This window comes from Phyllobates terribilis, unplaced genomic scaffold, assembly GCF_046119375.1.
Source record: "Phyllobates terribilis strain yellow unplaced genomic scaffold, ASM4611937v1 Scaffold_9__5_contigs__length_417890890, whole genome shotgun sequence".
Lineage (NCBI taxonomy): Eukaryota > Metazoa > Chordata > Amphibia > Anura > Dendrobatidae > Phyllobates > Phyllobates terribilis.
Window position 1 is genome coordinate 330,818,309 of NW_027362769.1, and position 23,936 is coordinate 330,842,244.

A 23,936-nucleotide genomic window follows, 5' to 3' on the forward strand; every position below is an offset into this window, starting at 1 on the left:
TGTAATGATTAAAGCACACCAGTCTGACACTTCTGTACCCCCAATGCATTTATATGACTGTGTAGCCCTTTAAAAGATAAGCCAGTTGATCTCTATGATCCCATAGATGCTCCAGCGGTGAGAAAACACATTTTGCAGATGCACTTCCAGCTCCTCGGCCTCACGCTGTATTCCCTGCCTAGCGTCCCTCTCCTCTGGTTGATTGACAGGTCATTGCCTCGAATACACGGCAGGGAATGAAGCGTGATGCTGAGGAGCTGCAAGTGCATCATCACGCTCCGCACTTGCTGACACAAATATGCAGACCTCCTTGCAGGAGCATCACTGAGGTCATAAAGGGATCAACTTGCTTAACATTTAAAGGGCTTTGGGGTGTTTAAAATCTGGAGAATGGGGCTGCTTGCAGGTTCTCAGAATTTTCATACAATAGGATTTCTGAGCACCTCTCCACTGATAGTGGCACATATTATCAAGCTGGATGAAGATCCCATTCGTGGGATCCACACTTTACATTTAAGGTGACCTCTGGGGAAATGTAGGAGTTGGGAATAATTTTGTAAAGGGGTTGTCCGGTGACAAATCACCACCTACCCCCAAGGATGGCGGATAATGAGCTGATCAGTGGGTGTCCCTATCCCGTGTAGAACAGTGAGCTTGTTTTCAGACAAGTTTCCACCATTCCTAGAGGAGCAGGGCTTCTTTCCTGTTCCATGTAAGATCAAATATGGATTTTATTTTACCATTAAATGCAATGAATTTTACGCTACTAAACTATGTACTAAAAAAAAAAAGTATATACAGTGCATAATGTGAACATACCAGTGTACAAAGTTGTGTTTGTGCATGACGGCCAGGCCGGCAGCGATCTCACACGCCATGCGCTGCAGCAGCAGGATCTCCGTCTCCCCGCTCAGTTTCTCCTTCTCATTACTCAAATAGGTCTTCAGGTCACCCTGCGAAAGAAAGCAACAGCTCATCATCAGCTTGTTCATCAGCTGATTGCACTTCAGAGATGCTTAAAAAGCAGCAACTAAATACATTACTCAGATCTAATCAGTCAACAGGGTTATTATTAGTAAAGTTGTCCGGCTTAATAGTCCTCAACTCATCGAGTTTCATGTTTCCTGGAGGCGCACACACGGCAAGCTTCCTTTTATGGGTAATTATCGCTTCTTGTCGTTTACATCACAATTTCACTCATGTGCTTTCTGAAAAATCGCAGCACGGGCACGAAGACTGGAGACCACGAAATGGGTGCGGGAAAGTCAGCATAGTCCTAGCTTCATAACGGGCCCTTATAAGACGCTGGAAACTCTTCCCAAAATACCATTTCTTCCAAATTTTTTTTCGTTACCTGGACTAGGAAAATTCAAGAGGAATTTTGCTATGGGTTTCCAGTTCAGGAGCCATACGTCAGTAGATGCCAAGCACGTGGACCAAAGAAACCTCAAGGTAAATTGCATGAAAACTAATAAAAAGCTGTTGTCCATTTTTGTTGGAAGGGCCACCCTAACCGTAAGCAGATCACGTCGTGTCTACCTGCAGGGATCCTCCGTCATTTTCTGTAACCTCCTTCCTATCCTGCCCATGTCTGTTCAATTCCTCTGTAGAATCTATTCATGGGAAATTAATAGTTACAGAGTACACAAAATGCACCAAAACCAGTGCTCCACCCAAGAATAAAAAAATCCAAAATTACTTCCTTGCCATGCTATCTGGAGGTAGAAAAAAAAACGGAAACCACATGCCCAATTACCAAGAGATTGGACTATTTTACATGGCTCACTATATCTCACATGCAGTTCCCAAAATGATGAATATCTGTACAAGATTTTTGCCCAGTTGTAAATCAGTAGTTACATAGAAGGTGGTGACCATTGGAGACATAACCTGAGGCTCCTGTGCCCTATAACAATCTATCCCCCCCCCCCCACATCTATCCCCCCCCCCCACTCCATATCTATCCCGCCCCCCCCCCCCACATCTATCCCCCCCCACTCTGTGGCAGAGAAGCCTTTCAGCTGCCGGAGGCACCAGGGCAAGTGCTGTAACCTCTTTGTACAGTTGACAGGTGTTGGACTCAAGAATCAGACCACTGCTGATTTAATATCGAAGGCCTAAGGATAAGCTTTTAACCCCTTCTAGCAAACTCACATGAATATACTTCCAGATTACAAGTGCTGTCCCGCAATCCGCCACACAATTAAGTCACAAGGATGGCATGGGCTCAGGTGTTGTGCCCGTGCCATCTGCAATAGGAACCTCCTGTTATGCACAGCTCCTGCTTTGTGTGCGCTTTAATCCCTCTGATGCCGGTGTCAATAGTGAGGACATAGGGAGATGGCTCCATCAGGTCGTCGGCACTCCCACAGCGTAAGGTAGAGTGCTGATGACTGCCTAGTTTCAGCTATATCCCTCAACCCATCAGATCCTGTTGGAGGCTGTGTCTAATAGGCTGTCAATTAAACATTGATGTTAGGTATTGCACTATACTGCAAAGGAGTACAGTGTATTATGAATGCAATCAAAAGTTAGCATGTTTGAGTCCCCTTTTAGAACTACTAAAGGGGTACTCCGGGAGATCATTTTTTTTTTTACTGTTGCTGCACGCATACACTATAAAGATGAGATTTCCAGTGCAGTTCTATCATTATAACACTTGTAATTCCACGTGACAGGAGCTGCTCCTCACTGCTCCCCCCTCCCGTCTGGGTCATTACATTATACACCAAGTGCTGCTCCCTCTTTAATTAACAGCCATCTGAGATAAGGGGGTGTGGCCACTCCCCCTGCTCTCTGCAGAGAAACAGCTATAAGGAGACTGGCTGATAACAGCATGGAGCTGCACACTGCTGTAACGTCCCAGACAGGGGTGAGCAGTGCAGTGAAAACAGCTGTCACACCAGCCCCCTGATAAATATCTCCCTGTCTGCAGGCTGAGGTGAGGGGGCGTCACCTGCTCCCTGCTAGTAGCCCTGTAAATGAGACATCAGGGGGCTGCGACTAGAAGCTGCGGAGCAGGCTACGCTCCCCCACCTCTGACTGCAGACAGGGAGACCCGTCACACCAGCCCCTGATAAGAAGCGGCTTTTCACAGCACTGCTCATCCCTCTGTCTGGGACATAACAGCGGGGAGCTGCACACTGCTGTAATTAGCCAGTCTAATGGCCGATTCCCTGCAGAGAACAGGGGGAGTGGCCACGTCCCCTCTTCTCAGGCTGATTAGGCTGGCTGTTCCTTGCAGGGGGGAGAAACACACTACTGTGTGATGTAATGGCCCAGATGGGAGGGGGGTACAGTGAGGAGAAGCTCCTGTCACACAGAATTATAAGGGTTATAAAGATCATAAAACTGCACTGGGCACCTGATCTTTACAGTTCATTAGGGCAGGGACAGTACAATTTTTTTTTTTTTTTTTTATCTCCCTGGTGTACCCCTTTAAAGCGCACCTGTCAGCAGGATTGTGCTCAGTAAACCACATACACTGTCAGGTGGGTGCCGTTACACTGACTAAAATGATACCCGAGTTGATGAAATATGTCCTGTGGTTCTTGTTTAATCTTTGATTGCAGTTTTCAGTTAATGAGATTCAGGTGCTTCGGGGCGGCCTGTGGGAGGCGCTCTATCTGGTGCTTTGCTTACATATTTATCTGTATGCACTTATGACAGGTCACTGATCCTTCACTGACCTGCATATACTATTGTTGGATAAGGAACAAAATTACATCCAGCAAAATGGCGCAGGTGCATGCGCAGTAGCATCTAATGCAGTCATAAGCGCATACAAATGAATATGTAACCAGAGCACCAGATAGAGCGCCCCCCACAGGCCGCCCTGAAGCACCAGAATCTCATTAACTGAAAACTGCAATCAAAGATTACACAAGAACCACAGTATGGATTTCACCAACCAAGGTGTCATATTAATCAGTGTAATGGCGCCTACCTGACAGCGCATGTAGTTTACTTGGCACAATCCTGCTAAGAGGTGCGCTTTAAGTATGGTTTAAAATAAAGACAAAATATAAATTTGGTATTGCCATATTGATAATTGACCAGAAAAAGTTAAGACTACTTGTGCAGCAAGATGAATAGCGTAAAATTTAAAAATGCAACAGAGGCAGAATTGTTTTGTTTATATACGGCCAATAAACAGTTAATAAAAGTTTATTAGTATATTTGCACCAAATTTTTCCACTGAAATAGAATTAATCCTGGGAAAAAGTAAAAGCCCTCATATGACTGTCACCCCATGACAAACCATGGTTTGTCATAAAGGCCAATTCTGGCAGTGACAAACTGGTTAATTCTAAAAGTATTAATCACATTATAGCTTAGCAAGCAAATAAAGTATATCAGGAAAGGACACATGCTTCTCTGTAGTTCAGCCTTCTGTTCTCTTCAAACTCCACTCTGCTTCTTTCTCCTCTGTGCTCCGCCATCAATCCCAAGATGCATCAGCATATATTTTCTGTGGTAACACTAATTATCCTATAGTCTCCCAAATAAGCTAATAGATTATCAGTATACAGTCAGGAGACCGAGAGGTGATCTCCATTATAAGTGGTAACACTAGCTGCATAATCATCATCATAATCTGTGAGAATAATTGCTTTTCACACATGTGTGGAGAAAACGTGTGGTCCTTTCCATGCAATCGCATCATACATGCAGTTCTGGTAACCAAGAGGGTGACCACCATGAAGGGAACATAAAGCCATGTAATTCTCAGGAGGGGGTCACATAACCTAAATGAGTAGAAGGATATCATGAATTCTCCGATTTTCCCTTCAAAAAATACATAAAGGCGACAGTAGCTGAAATATTACATACATTGACTTGTGACAGAACGAAGTGTTAAAAATAAATGAATAAAAAGTGTGACAAAAACCCCTAAAAATTTGAACATTTTTTGCTCTGCTGCCCTTACTCTTCTCTTTAGTCTCAACAGAACTTTATGTAGCATGAGCTTCCATTATCGTAAGTTTTGATTACTCTACCCCCCCCCCCTTTTTTTTTGCAACTACCAAGACTTATTCATTATGCACCACTAGATGGCAGCAGACAACCACCATGAAGTATATAAAACTTTGCTGCTTTTAAAATTGTTTCTTTTTTCACAATAATGAACTTTGTCACATTACACCATATGCAAAATATTTCCTACACCACAAAGAAGGAACCGCACAATGCAAACATTGCACTGGCTACTGTCAAATACAAAGTATCACCAAGGGCTAAGAGAATGTGCATATGCTTTAAGGAAATAATTTATATTCCCTAAGTATTAACATATATTTGACAATTAGTCATACATTTCCAGGAGTAAGAACAGAGGAATGGTGCAATGTAGACCTCAAAGGGTCTAAAAAAACAGACCTTTCAGGAGCAGTGATGGATCCTCTTTACGAGTTAGCAGCGATAATCAGGATAATCACACGTGTCCAAAAACAGTTTGGTTTTCTACCTTGATTTTTACAAACTAAACTAGTTATAAACTAACTAGGTAGTTGCAATATTGGCTCAAAACAAGTCATCCCATATGCCAAGGATTTGTGACCCGCTGTCAGTTTTATGGTATTTTATATGGCAATAATACTTACTACGTGCATTCAGCCATGTACAAATTTTATGCTTACTTTTAATTTGCTTTTTATGTGCAAAGTTGACAAAATTCTAAATGGTCTTCAAACATTTCCTATCATTTTGCAGCTGCAGTGTGTCTGCAAGTCCTTTATCTAGCTGAGTGATCTGCAAAAACATTACAAATCCATCAGAGCTTCTGACGGCTCTATCTGCTCCCCACGCTCTTCTCTCAGTCTAAGGGAGTAGTGGTGGAGCAGTATACAGATCTCCATAGTGTGGAGAGGGGACAAAGTATCTACAGTCTCAGGGAGGGCAGAAAAAAAAAAAAAAAAAAAAAAAAAAAAAAAAAAAAAAAAAAAAAAAGAAAACACATGAGGACGTAAGTGAAGAATAGGTTTGATGGTAGAGGCGTTTATGAAAACAGCTGCACTCTGAATACACAAACTGGAAATGCAGCCTATGTAACATGGAGAGACGCTCTCAAAAGAGAAAAAGATCAGGCTGCAAACTGCATATAAAGGCTGAATATGAGAAAAAGCAATTAATGAAACTACATTTTAATACCTAAAGATAAGTTCTAATGTGTAAAAAAAAATATAATTTTTCCATGTCATAAGGTGTTTATAGCCTTTAAAACTCCAGCATTAAAATATCAATTTCTTTGTACAAAGCCTTAAATCCAATAGGCAGCAGTCAAATTCTAGAGTAAGTGAAACCAGTGCAGGTAGTCCGTAAATGGGCTTAATAGTCTCATTACCATGCCCAATCTCACAAACGCCTTTATTACACATTCTCTATTAAAGGTGTGAATAAACAGCTTCAATATTGTTGAGCAAAATCATAATGGAGGCAACACCCTTAATAAAGGCGCTGCTAACACATATGCAGACACAAAAACTTGGAAGTCCAATGCTCTGCCCATAGCTACAGCACCAGACTAACCTGAGGAACCCAACATAATAACCCCCATAATCAGGCTTTTCTATAGACAAATACTAGGAAAAGTTAATTAGAAAATGCCACAGCTCAACACAGACTACCTAAACGTCAAAAGTAGTATTAAAAAAAAATAATAAAGTATGTAAATAACACTGCTGGTTCCAGAAGTACATACAAAACCTTTATGTACCTGTGCTGAATCAAATCACCAGTTATGATCATAGGACGGTTTCACACAAGTGTAATGTGGCCACTACTTGGAAATCCTGGCTTGAACATGGGTCTAAACCTGAACTAGCAACTTCTTCTTGGGCATCTAAGTGATGCCTGTAAAAAGGCACGACCGCTAAAACAAGGAAGATCAGCTTAAAGTTCTGGATTGCCGGAGGCAGTAATGCTAAAATAATAAAAAAATAAAAAGCCCATCAAAGTAGTAAAAAGTGTCAATTTTCCTTTTTTTTTCCCCTTTAAGTTCGCCATACTACTCCAGAGATATGGACCTTTTTATTTAGCGCTACTTTTTATCGTCTTTACCAAGGGGGTGGTGGTTGCTTACAGGGTAGTTTTGCAAAGCAGTGCAAGGACACCCCCCCAAAAAAAAAATCCAGTGAGCACTGCCCCCTTAGAAAAGTCCATAAAAATTAGCATATTGAATAAAAGGTTCACATTTCAGGAACAGCTTGGCAGAAAAAAAAACAAATGGAAAACCAGGGGAGGAGTCCTGAGGAGATAATTTGCATATTCCCACTGCATTTTGGGGTAAGTGAAGAGTCTCCGCGACATCGGTAAACCGCGCGCCTACTGGCGCGCGCATTTTGAAGCTTTTTTTTTAAGCTTTTTTCACTGTTTTCAGAACATTAACAATAAGAACATGGAAGAGTCCAGGAGCCATTTGGTGAGCTGCATATCCTGCTACATGTTCACAGACTTGCCAGTGGAAAAGCCAAACTTCACATGCCAAAAATGCAAGCTTGTGTCCCTGTTGGAGGAAAAGTTGTGAAATCTAGAAGAGAGGTTAACTACCTTGAAAATCATTAAGGAAGGTGAAGAGTTCTTAGACAGAGCAGAATTATCTCTTCATGATTCAGAAAGAGAAGAAATTCGAACTGCACCTGACGAAACAGAGGAATGGAAGCATGTGACCCACAGAAGCAGGAGGATCGAGAGGCAGTCAGCACCTATACTGCTCAGGAACCAGTACCAGGTTCTCACGCAGGAGAACCATGAAGAAATACAGCAAAATAAGACTTTGCCAGCAATGAATAACCTTGTAAGCCCTCAGAATCCTCCTGGATGGAGAAAGAAGAATGTTGTGAAGAAAAAACAGAGAGTGGTGGTCATGGGGGATTCCCTGTTAAGAGGAACAGAGGCCGCTATCTGCAGACCAGACATAACCTCAAGAGAAATGTGCTGTCTTCCAGGAGCAAAAATTAAAGATGTGTCTGACAGGATATCAAGACTCTTCAGACCTACAGATCACTACCCATTCCTGCTAATACATGTGGGGACAAATGACACCGCAAGAAAGGACCTGGAAACCATCTGCAGTGACTTTGAAGACTTAGGCAAGAAAGTGAAAGAATTGGGAGCGCAGGTGGTCTTCTCATCCATCCTCCCAGTGGATGGCCATGGAACAATGAGGTGGAATAAGATTCTACAGGTGAACAACTGGCTACGTCGATGGTGCCGTCAACAAGGATTTGGATTTCTGGATCACGGAATGAATTACCTATACGATGGACTACTTGCTAGAGATGGGGTGCACCTTACGAAGACTGGAAAACATGTATTTGGAAGTCGCCTTGCTACACTCATCAGAAGAGCTTTAAACTAGAACAATGTGGGAAGGGAAGCAAAAGGCCAGAAAAAGCCATACAGCTGACAAATACTATTGAGATCTCTGCTACTGGAAGTGGAAAGGAAGAACAAAGACAAAACAATTTAAATAATAAAAATATGGGAGGAAGAGAAACCAATCACAAACTAAAATGTTTTTATACAAATGCACAAAGCATGGGCAACAAACAAGGAGAATTGGAACTACTAATACAGGAAAAGGAATATGATGTCATTGGAATCGCTGAAACTTGGTGGAACGATACACATGATTGGAATAAAAGGCTAAAAGGATACAACTTATTTGCAAGAAACAGACTTGATAAACGAGGAGGAGGTGTTGCATTGTATGTTAGAAAAGCGTATATCTGCACAGAGATTGAAGCTTCAGAGACTGGGAGTTCTGTGGAAACTGTTTGGGTAAGAATACAAGGAGAGAACAACGGAAAGGACACCATTGTAGGCATTTACTACAGGCCACCTGGGCAAGCTGAAGATATGGATGAACTCTTTATGTATCAAATGACCAAGTTCTCCAAAAAATATGACGTAGTGGTCATGGGAGATTTCAACTATCCAGACATTTGTTGGGAATCTCTCTCAAGTAAAACTAACAGGTCAAGCAAATTCTTATCCTCTCTTGCTGACAACTTTATCTTCCAAAAGGTAGGGGAGAAAACAAGGGGATCTGCTACTTTGGATCTAATCCTTATAAACAGGGAGGAAATGGTTGAGGAGGTAAAGGTGGCTGGGACCCTAGGAGGCAGCGATCATGCTATTATAGAATTTTGGATAACTAGAGGAGGAAGATATGTGAAGACTCAAACTTCAAGGTTAGATTTTAGAAAGGCAGATTTTAAGAGACTCAGAAAGAGAATAGGAGGGATCCAATGGCTGGATGTCCTTAAGGACGAAAATGTCCAGGAAGGATGGGAAATTTTTAAAAATGAGATTCTCAAAGCACAATCGTTAACAATCCCGAAAAGTAGGAAGAATGGGAAGCATTTAAGGAAACCAGGATGGATGAACACAGAACTTAAACACATGCTTAAAAGAAAGAAAGAAATGTTTATTAAATGGAAAGAGGGAGGCATATCTAAAGAAGATTATAATGCAGTCTGCAGATCCTGCAGGGCACGTATCAGGTTAGCTAAAGCTGACAATGAATTAAGGCTTGCAAGATATGTCAAAAGCAATAAAAAAGAATTTTGGGGGTATGTCAAAAGTAAAAGAAAAGTCAAAGATGCTATAGGATTTTTACAGGATGAAAATGGAGAAATGGTAAGAGAGGATGTTGAGAAGGCCGAACTTTTTAATTCCTATTTTGCATCTGTTTTCTCTCAGAAAGAAAATGTAACATCAACTGATCTTCACTGTCCTTTCAAAGGAATAGAAGAATCCAAGTTATCTGTAAACAGAAAGATTGTGAGGGAATATTTAGCTAACATAAATGAGTTCAAGTCTCCAGGTCCAGATGAATTACACCCCAGAGTACTGAAGGAGATCGTAGAAGAAATTTTAGAACCACTCTCCATAATCTTTGAAAATTCTTGGAGAACAGGAGAAGTCCCAGAAGACTGGAGAAGAGCAAATGTTGTTCCTATCTTCAAAAAGGGGAAGAAGGTGGACCCAGGGAACTATAGGCCGGTGAGTCTGACTTCTATACCAGGAAAGATCTTTGAACAAATTATTAAACATGTATGTAAGTACATGGATAAGAATGAAGTGATTAACCAGAGTCAGCATGGGTTTGTAACTAACAAGTCATGTCAGACTAACTTAATTTCCTTCTATGACAGAATCACTGACTGGGTGGATCAGGGAAATGCTGTAGATATAGTATATCTTGACTTCAGCAAAGCATTTGACAAAGTATCTCACACCATCCTTATTGAAAAAATGACCAAGTATGCAATGGACCAGGCAACTGTTAGGTGGATTCATAACTGGCTTAGTGATCGGACTCAAAGGGTGGTTGTAAATGGCTTCACATCCAGCTGGATGAATGTCTCAAGTGGGGTACCACAGGGATCCGTCCTGGGACCTGTATTGTTCAACATCTTTATCAATGATTTAGATGAAAGAATTGAGGGTAAACTGATTAAATTTGCTGATGACACAAAGCTAGGAGGGATAGCTAATACTAGAGAAGAGAGAGAGGATTCAAAAAGACCTAAATAAACTGGAGCAGTGGGCAGCAACCAACAGAATGGTTTTTAACAGGGAAAAATGCAAAGTGCTACATCTGGGCAATAAAAATGAAAAAAGCATATACAGAATGGGAGGAATAGAGCTAAGCAACAGTACATGTGAAAAAGACTTAGGTATACTAATAGATCATAGACTGAACATGAGTCAACAGTGTGATGCAGCAGCAAAAAAGGCAAATACAATTCTGGGATGTATTAACAGAAGCATACAGTCTAGATCACGTGAAGTCATTATCGGTCTTTACTCCTCTTTGGTCAGACCTCATCTGGAATACTGTGTACAGTTTTGGGCACCACATTTTAAAAAAGACATAGACAAACTGGAGCAAGTTCAGAGAAGAGCGACCAGAATGGTGACCGGTCTGCAAACCATGTCCTATGAGGAACGGTTGCAGGATTTGGGAATGTTTAGCTTGCAAAAAAGAAGACTGAGAGGAGACTTAATAGCTGTCTACAAATATGTCAAGGGCTGTCACATTGTAGAAGGATCATCTTTATTCTCATTTGCACAAGGAAAGACTAGAAGCAATGGGATGAAACTAAATGGGAGGAGACACAGATTAGATATTAGAAAAAACTTTTTGACAGTTAGGGTGATTAATGAGTGGAACAGGCTGCCACGAGAGGTGGTGAGTTCCCCTTCAATGGACGTCTTCAAACAGAGGCTGGACAGACATCTGTCTGAGATGATTTAGTGAATCCTGCTTTGAGCAGGGGGTTGGACCAGATGACCCAGGAGGTCCCTCCAACTCTACCATTTTATGATTCTATGATTTAAGTAGTAAAGAGCAAAAAGTGATCACGACCAATTTTTTCATTTTTTTTTAAATAAATTAACTCTGCGTCATTGTAGGGTTAAACCTCCTGCAATCTAACAGGGGCAGATCCAGTCTTCAGGGGACCCAAAGGAAGAAGATAAACTCGGCTTTTATCACTGCTGTCTTTTCTTTTGCCGGAAAGAAAAAAATACATCTGATTTTTCAAATAAAATACATTTTATTACTTAAGCGTAAAAAAAAAAATCCTACATATATTAGGCATCAACATCCCCATAACAACTAATTGAATGAATTCTCCAGGTTATTTAATGTGAAACGTGAACCTTATAAAATGGGAAAAAAAATTACTAAAATCAAAAATTGTATCTTTCTATATTTGCGTTGCAAAAATTGATAAATTACACAGCAAGTTATTTGTAACCATAAACAAATCGCATAAAACCCCCCCCCCCCAAAAAAAAAAAAAAAAAAAAAAAAAAAAAGCAAAAATAAAAAAAAATACAGAAACAAACAGTTATGGCTGCTGAAACAAATTAAATAAAAAATAATTACAGATCATCAAGGCCCATAAAAAAAAAAAAAACACGATCCTGAATGTAAGGTATCGGAAGAAAACTTTTGCAGTGACAGTCGTATTGTAAACCAGGTGATAATTCACGTGATCCATGACTTCCAGTTAAAGGGTATTTTATGGCACAGTAAATAACTTACCAAGTCACATATCTCAAATACCATGAGGTAGGGCAAAGTCTCCAGGCACTGCCCGACACACTGCACAATATTCGGATGATGAAGATAGCTTGAAAAAGAAAAAAAAAAGAGAAGAAATATCGATGTAATAAAAAAGCTGTAGTAACAAGTGCAGGTGTACAGAAATAAATACATCAATCCCTGCATTTTAGACATTTGTTCAATGGAAGGATAATCAGCACATGGACCTATAAAAACATCATAGCGGTCTATGGTCACATTTCATTTGTGATGAATATAAATTTAAAATGACTAACATAATGGAAGCCCTTTGGACTCCAGCATCTACTCGTCTACTACACTGACCTAATTGCAAAGTGTGGCTTACCTGTACGGCTCTCCATTTTTAATGAAGTGATCCTGCTCCTTGGCGCTTGCACTGGCTCTCAGCTCTTTCACGATCACTCTTGCCACGCTGTTGTCTCTAAAGATCTCGCCCAACAGGACCTGAAAAGACAATGGGGTCGAGATTACGTTATACCGTGAAGCCCACAGACCGGAAGCGCTGAATTTCCAACAGATGGGGACAGCCATAACACAACTCTTAGGAAGAGACATCCGGCTCAGATTTATACATTACAGGCTGGCTTTGATCATGGAGACGCTTTTAATCTACAAGTTTAATTCCCCTATGGTAGCCATTTCAGGATTTTGTGCGAAAACTGAGATTTCCTCCCAAGGTTTATATTAACATTGTAATTAGGAGCCTTCTAATAAATCACATAAGTATAATCAAAGCCGTCCTACTGTGAACAGATCCTGTAAAGGATGGCATAAATCCTGCTCTAAGTCTAGGGAACAGCTATTGATGTTAGAAGATAAGAATAAAGCTTTGAAGTTATACAGATCCCGAGAAGGAAGGGACCGGAAGTCCTTCATTATGAAGATCTGAGGTGCCATCAACTGAGTGACTTCCACCGGCCCGGGGAAATAAACGGATAGAGTTACGTGATATGCCATCATACAAAACGGTAGAGAATCACCTTTAAAGGGTAAATAAACCAAAATACTTGGATATTTCAGAGCCGTTCTTTAGCTATAGATAAAAACACCAGAGAATGATGGGGTGGTACAGGACTAAACGTTTGTAGTATAGAGGTGCCTGCTCACCTTGTCGTGCCAGAATCCTCTATTTCTCAGACAAGGTCCACAAAATACCACAGTATAATGTATGCAAGCATAAAACTGGAGCAAGATGCGCTGCCAGCAGAGTCGGGAACCTCCAGATTAAGCAAGGAGCAGAAAGAACTTTATCCCAGGACACTGGCTTGTTCTTTACATCAGGACCCATCTAATGACGTGAACATATCGTTCTCAAAACTGATTGAGCTGGAATAGCAGTTCCAGATTTTGTTACTTGCATACATTTTATGCAGAGCCCTCACTTACAAGCGTTGATCGGTGGGAGTTGTGCTGCTCAATCCCATAGTCCCCCAAGCAGTGGCTCAAACCAAGAGGCTGAAGAGCTGAGGTCATCATTGACCACGAGTAGAGTAGACACAGGTCTAATAGAAAGTATGGATCTGAAAGTTACTCAGTATGTTTGGTTTGAGTGAAAGGTGAGGGTCTTCCGACAAGAATGACCCCCATACCTGCTGATTAACCCTACTAAACAGTGTTTAAAAGCTTAGATACCCCCATAAGGCAGTGTTCCCCAACTCTGATCCTCAAGAGCCACCAACAGGTCATGTTTTCAGGATTTCCTTAGTACTGCACAGGTGATCGAATTCTTGCCCGTCCATGTGATGGAATCACCTGGGCCATACTAAGGAAATCCTGAAAACATGACCTGTTGGTGACTTTTGAGGACCACTGCTGTAAAGTGATGCTACATGATACACACGCCTCCATGGAACAGGAGACAAGACCATATGAAACATCTGGCTGCCCAGTCAAATATTACAAATGTATTGGGATACATTCACACTACGTTCACGCTTCTTTTGCCATTTATTGGGGACTTTTGTCCAAAGCTCATAAAAAAAAAAAAGACATTCAGACTACACTACTGCATCCAGCATGGCACTGAAGGAAATGATGCCAGTTTACACTTTGGACTCAGTTTGCCTCATTATAGGGAGGGGTCTAAATCAATTTTTCCTAGCTTTCAGACTGAAGCCTGCAAAAGAGGTGCGAACGTAGTATGAACTGTCCTTACCTGTAACATTTCCTTACACTGTATTTCAATACAAAGAGGGAATATAAACTGTACCTTGCCAAAGGAGCCGTTCCCGATCTCCTGGATGTAGCTCAGGCTGTGGCGGGCTATTTGGAACTTGGATGCATCTAGAGGAACAGAAAGATGGAAAATCCCCAGATACATAAATAGGAGAAGTGTGAGAACTGGATCAGACAGCGTCTCAGTACAAAGTAAGAAAAAAAAAATCGGCTGCATTTATAAATGTTTGACGCGTGGGAGAATAATAGCACGAAGAATATGTGGAGTACGCAGTGCGGAGCGCAACAGGACTCATTGAGAAAGTGTACTGACTTGTGAAAACGAATTGTGAGTAACTACACCTCCACCACGATCACAGTGCACTGGTTACAGATGTGGGATAAGCAGGGCAGAACATCTCCTCATACCATAGCCAATACTAATAAGTAACCATTTTTCATTCCATCAACACAACTACTCTTGTCCAGCAAGGCAACTATCACCCCTTGAAAAAGCGCTGTGCGAAACGTACGTCGGAGTGGGAGCTCTCCCTATATTTTATGATTGTGTATTTTGTTTTGACTTATTTTTCCTGATAATCACTGGTATCCCTATCCATGTAGTATTCATATACACTTGTCTACAAGAATCTGGATTACATTTTACCATTTACATATTTCTACAACTTCACCGTTATATTTATATCATTACTACCTTTGACATACTATAATGGGTTGTTTGCCTCTTGTCTGTTACCCTTACAATATATATCATGTGGCTCCCTTATGTATATAAAAAATATTTTATTATTGTCCAAATAAAACTACATTTGTTTAATCACAGTGGACTGTCTTTTTAGAACATGGCAACCAAGTAAAAGTCACTTCAATGTGGCAAATCTGCAATGGCAGGCACAGCCCGTGTACAGATGTGATGCCACATCTAAAAGGTTGGTGGTGTAATAATACTTTAATTGGTTATATACTATTAGAAAAATACCAAGCATACCTACTTTTTTTTCATTAATATGTTCATTTTTTATTATACATATTGAAGATCTGTGGGGGTCTGTAGCCACAGACCCTCGCTGAACGATTAAAAATCCTCTCTACAGCAGGAAGCAGAAACGCTCAGCTACCGCTTGGGTGCAATAGAAAGCCAATGGGCGGGCGCATTGGAGAGCGCGGGCGCATTGGAGAGCGCGGGCGCATTGGAGAGCGCGGGCGCATTGGAGAGCGCGGGCGCATTGGAGAGCGCGGGCGCATTGGAGAGCGCGGGCGCAGGCTATTTACTGAGCGATTCTGCCCACGAGCACAAGAATGGAAGTCTGTGTCTTCTGTATGACTAGAGCAGTAGCGCACATGTGATAACGACATACTTGGCCATCTCTGTTAGATCCATAGATCACAAATGAATAGGTGGTCACGCGTGCCCACTACCGCTCCATTCACACAGGGAGCCGGTTCTCACGATTGATGTGGGGCAGTAGTCAAAAGTCTGAACAGGGGAGACCTATTACGTGCTCTGTGCCCAGATAATAAATTGTGAATTCATGGAAAGCCCCTTTAAGAACACAACCTATTGGAGTTACCTGATGACTAGAGCTGGGAACTGAAAGACCCCAGATCATCTACTTTAGAACAAAGTACAAGGGGGTTATTCTCCACCTCAGCCCCACCATCTAAATATCTACTGCTCATATCTGATCAGATTAAAAAAAATATATCAAGTTTGGCAAAAAAAAATGTAATTGTAGAATTAATAAATGAAGACATTAAGTCTCTATCAAAACTTGGCGTTTGTTAAAGTCATTGGGTGATAAAAAAAAAACAAAAAAAAAAACGAGAACCAAACAAATCTTTTGCAAAGTGACCAAAGGAGGTTTGGCATTAGTAGAAGGAGATCCGACTCCGATGCCAACTCTGAAGCATTATTAGGTGACCACCTGCAGGAGGCATCTGTCGTCTGCGATACGCAGAGTCACAGGGCCAGAAGCTCCTCTCCATCTGAAGGCAGAAAGCCGGCAGGACTCCAGGCTGACACATTGCAGCAAACCACCAGAGAAATGTCAGCTATTCATGTATATAGCTCACTCTGAACACCAGGGTGGGGGGCACAATCATTTTTAGACCAGATTGTACCAACCTCATGGGAAGCAATAAAACTTCACAACACATTAAAAGGTGCAGATTCCATGTTTAGGAGTCCCACCTATTAGGAAGACAGAGGTCCGCTTCTCTCCCGATCACAGTCCAGAGAGGAAGCGATCAGACTCCGCTGCCTCCAAGGTAGGACATGCAAGACGCAGGGGAGTGTTTCCCTTCTCACATAAACCACAATGACTAAGGCTATGTGCACATGTTCAGTATTTGCAGCAAAAAAATCTGCTCCATATACTGATGTGTTGGCAGGACGAATGCAGTATAAAATACGTGTTTTTATGTGTTTCCCCATTCACTAGAATACGTGAAACACTTGGCAAAAACGCTGAAAGAATTGAGATGCTGCAGATTTTTGAAACCGTTAAAAAAAATAAAATAAATAAGCATGTGCATGAGACTCCAGGAATTTTACTCACTTTGCTGGTACTTGGAAATCTTTCAGTTTTTGTGACCAATTTGAGCAGAAAAAAAAAATGCAGCAAATACTTAAGATCCCCAACATCCTATCCCAATTTGCAGTAAGTGCAATATTGCTATTATTAGCAAATCCCTCCAGTTAGAAATGTAGTATAGTTCTTCTGATAAGATGTGTTGCTTACCCCAAGTGCAAGGCTTTGCAGTAGCTTAGGCATCCACGGTTACAACCTCTAACTGAGTATATGACTGGTTGTAACCATGGATACCTAAGCTACTCTAATGCCCTGAACATGGGGTAAGCGATACAGCTAATCAGAAGAACTAGAATACATTTCTATCCGCTATTATTACTAGATATTGGGATAGGAGTTTGGAAAGGGGAATACCCTTTAATGTGTGCACATATCCTATGGCAGAGCTCGTGCATGGCCACGTCTTTACTTCATGTACCCCTCACCTAGTTGATGGTATGTTCACACACAGCGTTTTTGCTGAGTTTTTTCTGAAGTCAAAACATCCTGTTTTTCAGCGTTTTCTGCAGCTTTTTTGGGGGGTACGGATTGCATATGTGCTTTGCCTAAAATGCATGTTTAATAAAGTTAGTTTTAGTCACCAAAAAAGCGGTGTCTTTTTTTACAGCGCTTATCCACTGTTTTTTTATGGGTGAAAAAATGCTGCTCATCTTCAGCATAAGACATGAACATCTTCTCGGGGGGTAGGAGACCATCCTCAACACCCATCGATCAGTTGTTCAGCTCCATTAACTGTATAGTGGCCTCAACCCCCCCATTGCCTATGGCCGCTGACCATGGCAGCCAGTCACTGGCCGTATAGGCAAACCTCACCGCTAAAGGCGAGCAATCGGGGACTGATAGACAGGACAGTCACTTTAGCAAGAGGTGGAGACCCCCGAAGAGGCAGAAGGTTCAACTGATAAATAATGATTTCATTATTGTAAAATCATTTACATCAGGGGCCCCTCCGCCTGCTTCATGCGGCCCGCAGACACCATAGACCCCGATAGCCGCCGACAACAGCGCTTTAGTGCAGTGCATTGCCGCGCAGAAACCGGCTCTCTTCACAGCAATACCAATGCCAGCTGCCGGCCTATCAGAGGCCAGGAGCTGACATCTGCGTCCCAGCGCAGCAGTGTATGACGTCACTGACACGTGCAGATGTCAGCTGCGGGCCTCTGTAGGGCTGACGGCTGGCATTGGTATTGCTGTGCAGAGAGCCGGTCTCTGCGCGGCAATACACTGCACTACAGCGCTGACGTCGGCAGCTCCTGGACCGGGCTGCGATCGTCAAGGGGTCTATGGTGCCTGCGGGCTGCATGTGCAGAAGGACGCCGTGAGAGCGGAGGACAGGTGAGAAGAATCTTTTTTTTTTTCTCTCTGTTAAGTGCACTATGAGCACCTGGATGGGGACGTATGGGCACCTGGGTGAGCACATATGGGCACCTGGATAGGGAAGTATGGGCACCTGGGTGAGCACATATGGGCACCTGGATGGGGACATATGGCCGTCTGGATGGGAACATTCCTACAAGATGAGTCCCAGGATGGGAACATTACTACAAGATGAGGACCAGAATGGGGCATTACTACAAGATGAGGACCAGAATGGGGCATTACTACAAGATGAGGACCAGAATGGGGCATTACTACAAGATGAGGACCAGAATGGGGCATTACTACAAGATGAGGACCAGAATGGGGCATTACTACAAGATGAGGACCAGAATGGGGCATTACTACAAGATGAGGACCAGAATGGGGCATTACTACAAGATGAGGACCAGAATGGGGCATTACTACAAGATGAGGACCAGAATGGGGCATTACTACAAGATGAGGACCAGAATGGGGCATTACTACAAGATGAGGACCAGAATGGGGCATTACTACAAGATGAGGACCAGGATGGAGCATTACTACAAGATGAGGACCAGGATGGGGCATTACTACAAAAAGGGGAACAGGATGGGGTAATACTTCAAGATGAGGAACAGGATGTGCACATTACTACAAAATGAGGACTAGTTCAAAAGGTGTATAGAAAAAAAAATGGTATCACTAAAAATGTCACTGTCATGCAAAGAATGCCGCCCCCCAAATTAAATTTTTCCCGTGTGCGGCCCATATACCCAGCCGAGTTTGAGACCCCTGATTTACATGGTGTCTAATGTTAGAAAAATTCCCCCTCAAAAAAAACCCTTCAATCTCAGAATGCAAAGTCAGAATGATTGCCGCTATATCTGGCTTCTTCAGTTCTTTCTCCAGTAGATTGCGGAGCGCGCTGGATGGCATTAAAGGAAAAAATGCAGCAAATCGTGCTCCTCAGCGTCTCCCTGAGCCGATATAATCCAGCTCTGTTACCACTCAGCAAGGACTGGAGAGGATTAGTTGTGACAAATGTCATACTTCATAAAGAAAACCTTCACTTCACTGTGAAGAGCGAGTAAAAGTAATGGAGATTGAAGTAAACTGGGTCATCCGCACTTGTTGTAGTGAGAGCCGAATCTTACAACTACCTCATTCACCTTCAATACCCCAACAAATCTGGGCACTGCGCACCCCACCGAGGTGTTATCCACTGCATTTAGTTTTAAAATGGTATTAAAATTATAAAAAAAATTCACAGTGGGACTTGTGACTGCTGCAGCGGTCAAGCTGTGCTTGAGGCAGAAGAAAGGACTAGATCATTTCTTCTGGTACAGACATAACAGCTGCATCCAATAAGTGGCTGCTGACTAGCTGCAGCGGTCACCTGACATATCCTCCGACAGGGAGAGAAAACCAGGGGTCCTGCGAGGGAACAGCGGCAGGATGTTACCTATGTGGCTCTACTTCAATGTACAGAACATTTTTTATTTTTTTAGGTCTCCAATTTCCAAAGTCCATAACCATTTAGAGCCAGATTCAATGTCTTTGTGTATTTTTTGTGGCGCTTTTGCCATTTGCGCCTTTTTTGAAGGGAACCTGTTGCGCTGTACATACTGTCCGATCCACAGACAGTGCAGTATAAAGGAGGAGATAAGCACCATGATATAGAAGTTTGTTGCAAAAGATTCAGCAAAACTTGTATGTTATTCATTGGAATTCCTGGTGTTTGTATGTATAGTAGTCCAGTGGGCGGCCCTAGTGTGATTGACAGCATGCATAGTCATATAGGAAAGACTGTCAATCACTGAGTAGGACCGCCCACTGGACTCCAAGGCATCCCAACACTATGAATTTCAATTAATAAAATGAAAGTTTCACTGGAACTTTTCCTACATAAATGTGATCAGTTCCTCCTGCGACAACATCCCGCCTGCAGATCAGAGACAATTTTCAACATGACAGGTTCCCTTAAGGCCGGTTTCACACGTCCGTATATTTCTGGTACCGGAGATATACGTGTCCCGTGTGTGTCACACGTGTGGCAACCGTGTGCCACATCAGTATCACATGGACCGGCGCCTGGGAATCAGCACTACATTTAGCGCTGTTCCCAAGCTCCGGGTGCTGAACACTGCCCTCATCGTGGCTCCCTGCCAGCACTGCGACAGGGACAATGATGAGGGTTGTAGTGTCTGCTCCTGCAGTGTCCCTGTGTAAAAATAAGAATAAAATAATAAAATCCATTTACTCACCTAAGTGTCCTCCCGCTGTAATCCACTGACCGCTGATGCCGGGGAGAATGAGCAGCTCCAGCGAGCAGGGCCCTGGTCCGAGCTGCGCTCAGTGAGTGACAGGACACTGCTCCTGAGCTCAGCTCTGGGGCTCGCTCGCTGGAGCGGCTCATTCTCCCCGGCGTCAGTGGTCAGAGGATTACTGCGGGGAACACTTAGGACAGGTGAGTATATGGATCTTATTATTTTAATCTTATTTTTACGCCTGGACACTGCGGGAGCAGACTACTACTGCTCTCATCATTATCCCTGCTGGTGGTGATTGCAGCTCCGGCAGGGAACCACGATGAGAGCAGCGTTCAGCACACGGCGCTAGGGAACAGTGCTAACTGTAGCGCTGATTCCCAAGCGCCGGTACGTGTCACACTGATGACACACGGATGTCATCCGTGTGTGTTTAGCGTGAGGCACTTTTACGGACAGTGTATCCACAAAAAAAAAAGACATGTCAGCGTGTGGAGCACACGGACACACGGCCCGTGGAAGCACACCGAGATGTGCGCAGACCCATAGATTTGAATGGGTCTATGTGTTTCAGTCTTTCCGGTACGTGTGGAAACTGTCACCACACGTACTCGACACACTGACGTGTGAAAGAGGCCTTAAGGCTGTGTGCCCACGATGAGATTTTGGTGGAGTTTTTGATGCTGCAAATTTTTTCTTACAGTTCCAGCAAAGTGGATGGGATTTACAGAAATCCTTTTCCCTTTTACACTGCGTTAAGGGACCTGCAGGTTTCAAATCCGCAACATGTCAATTTTTCTTGCAGGTACGCTGAGTTTTCTGTGCGCATATTCCCCATAGACTTGCATTAGATGTGGAAAACACAGGTGAAAAAAAACAACACATGCATCGTTAGTGCATTTCCATGGCAGAAAACCATCAATAACACATGTAATCCGAACAGGACAATCAATAAAGTTGTCAAAGCCAAATACCAAAAAGAATCTAAAACAACGCAGCTTTATTTAAAACATAGAAATATGAAAAAGACAAAAAAAATATGCAGCGTCAAAAACGCAAGTAAAAAAAATGCACCCAAGAACGCAAATGAAAGTAACCCAATTTACATATTAGGTACAGAAAATCTGCACCATCAAAAACTCACTATGGGATTGTAGCCTTAAAGTCTTTTTTATGTGTGTTTGCCACTATGGGCAGTTTGGGGTTTCCAGATGTTTTGGGCCGATTTACCACCAATTGTGACTTTTTGAAAAGTCGAAAAGAGGCAAATATGTACTTTGAGTTAAAATGTTTTACACTAAAAAAATATATATATTTACATTTATTAATATTTCACTTTTAGTACATTCAACTTTATGTTCTACTAAGGGATTAGACCATGCGATACAATAGACTGCAATTCCTGTATTACCGTGTATTTAGCCTTTCTGCAGAACGCTACCAGGCATCTATTTTGTGCAGCTAGACTAAGCAATTATGATCATTTAGAGCAGATTATTGCTGCAAGGAAAAAAGCCCTGAACGAACAAGTCAAGGGTAAAAAGCAGATCAAGGATAGATCCATAGCACAAGGAGTACAAGAAAAATATAACCACAGAGATCCAGCGTCCTTTAGTCACCCGTTTGCTCACAGAACATTTGACATTGCTTTTTTCTTCAATTAGTGTCAAATGGGTTGTCCTCTTTCAAGAAACTTTTTTCCCCAATATTCCTTCGGGCTTCACATACCCTGCCTGGGTCCAGCATTGAGTCTCATTTGCTGCTCCCTGTTGCTGTTTGCAGCGCTGATGACAATGGAGTACCGTGGCTCCGTCTGAGTAGACAGCACGAGCTGCAGAATTCACCAATTGGATGGTGGGACAATCATATAATCACTATAATAATATTATGACTATAAATTTTAAGCAGCTATAACTCCACCCTTCACCTCGCCAAACAATCCTATGTCACCACCCTGATCTTCACACTATACAACCACCCCAAAAAAATTCTTCAACACCTCTCACTCCCTCCTTAGTGCTAAAGCGCAGGCCCCCATCATGGACATTTGTGCTGATAATCTGGCCTCCTACTTCACAGAAAAAATAGGGAATATCCATCAGGAAATCAGCTCCTAGATACCAAGTGCCGTGACCTCCATCCCTCCCCACATTTGACCCAGTCGCAGAAGAAGAAGTCTCCAGGCTCCTCTCATCCTACTACACGCACTACCGACCCCATTCCCTTACACCTACTCCAGTCGTCACTACTCACCTAACTAAATCTTCAATCTCTCCCTCTCTTCCGGTATCTTCTCCTCCTCCAAACACTATTACTCATTATTAAAAAAAAACCCTCTCTTGACCCATCCTGCAAATGACTACATACCAGTCTCCAATGTCCCCTTCATCTCTAAACTCTTGGAGCGCCTGGTCTACTCCCGCCTTACCTGTTACCTCTCCATTCACTCTCTTCTAGACCCATCACAGTCCAGCTTCCACCCACTACATTCTACAGAAACTTGATTTTATCAAAGTGACCAATGACCTTCTGACAGCAAGATGTAAGGGTAGCTCATGCAGCCTTTATCCCACATTCCCTCAAGATGGCTGGACCTTCATTGTAAATAAGCACCTGTATTTTGTGTCACCTCCACCTCATCGCAGAGTGCAAGCTTTTATGAGCAGGGTCGTCGTTATGTTTGCTTAAAGATAATACATTAAACTAGGTTACTTATGACTGTTGTATATGAACCTCTGAATTATAAAATGCTGCGGAACATTTGGCACTATATAAATAAAGATTATTAATCATACGTTGAGCTCAGCGGCACGTGCCCTCTACACAGAGCTGAGTTATTGGCTGCAGCGCTGTCGATCAGATGTCAGCACTGCAGACCGTCACCGGGAGCAGCCAACGAGACTCAGCGATAGACCCAGACAGGGCAAAGTAAAGCACAATATATATATTTTTTTACTACTGAAGAAACGTATAGGAAAACTTTTCTGAGTGTGGACCTTGTCTTTAAACATCTTCACTACCTGCCCATTGGTCAAAGTCGTAGCCAGAAGACACAGAGAATGTGAAGACTCAGAATGGAGGTGAGAAAAGTAATACAAGCCAACAGTAAAGCAGGGAGCAGAGCCCATTCCTGACCTTGCGGAGTTTGCAGCTGTGCTGGGACTGACAGAGACACCGTAGGGACCGTTAAGGTAAAAACGTCTGCAGGAGACTGGTTGGATGGCGTGTCTTCTGCTGGAGGGGTAAACTCAATTTCATCGTCAAAATGATCTTCAAACTCCTACAAAGAAAATAAAAACTTTGATAAGCAAAAAAGTGAAGACAAATAACTAGCATAAGGCGGCACAAGGACTGTCCGACAATTATCTTAAAGAGGATCTGTCACCACTTCTCATCACAACACTTAAGAAAACTTTTTAAAAACTCTATACATTGTTCCGTTTGACAAATTTATTCCTA

General features: G+C 42.5%; 1 protein-coding gene across 2 annotated transcripts in view; it reads right to left on the reverse strand.

The window, feature by feature from the left end:
* LMTK2 (lemur tyrosine kinase 2) overlaps positions 1-23,936 on the reverse strand; it is a 72,563-nt gene that overhangs the window by 22,305 nt on the left and 26,322 nt on the right. For both annotated transcript variants that reach the window (XM_073647994.1, XM_073647993.1), the window contains exons 3-7: positions 23,613-23,757; positions 14,313-14,386; positions 12,429-12,547; positions 12,062-12,149; positions 820-953 (exon numbers count right to left, since the gene is read on the reverse strand). In XM_073647994.1, coding sequence (XP_073504095.1) covers positions 820-953; positions 12,062-12,149; positions 12,429-12,547; positions 14,313-14,386; positions 23,613-23,757 — 560 coding nt within the window. The remainder of the gene's footprint in view (positions 1-819; positions 954-12,061; positions 12,150-12,428; positions 12,548-14,312; positions 14,387-23,612; positions 23,758-23,936) is intronic.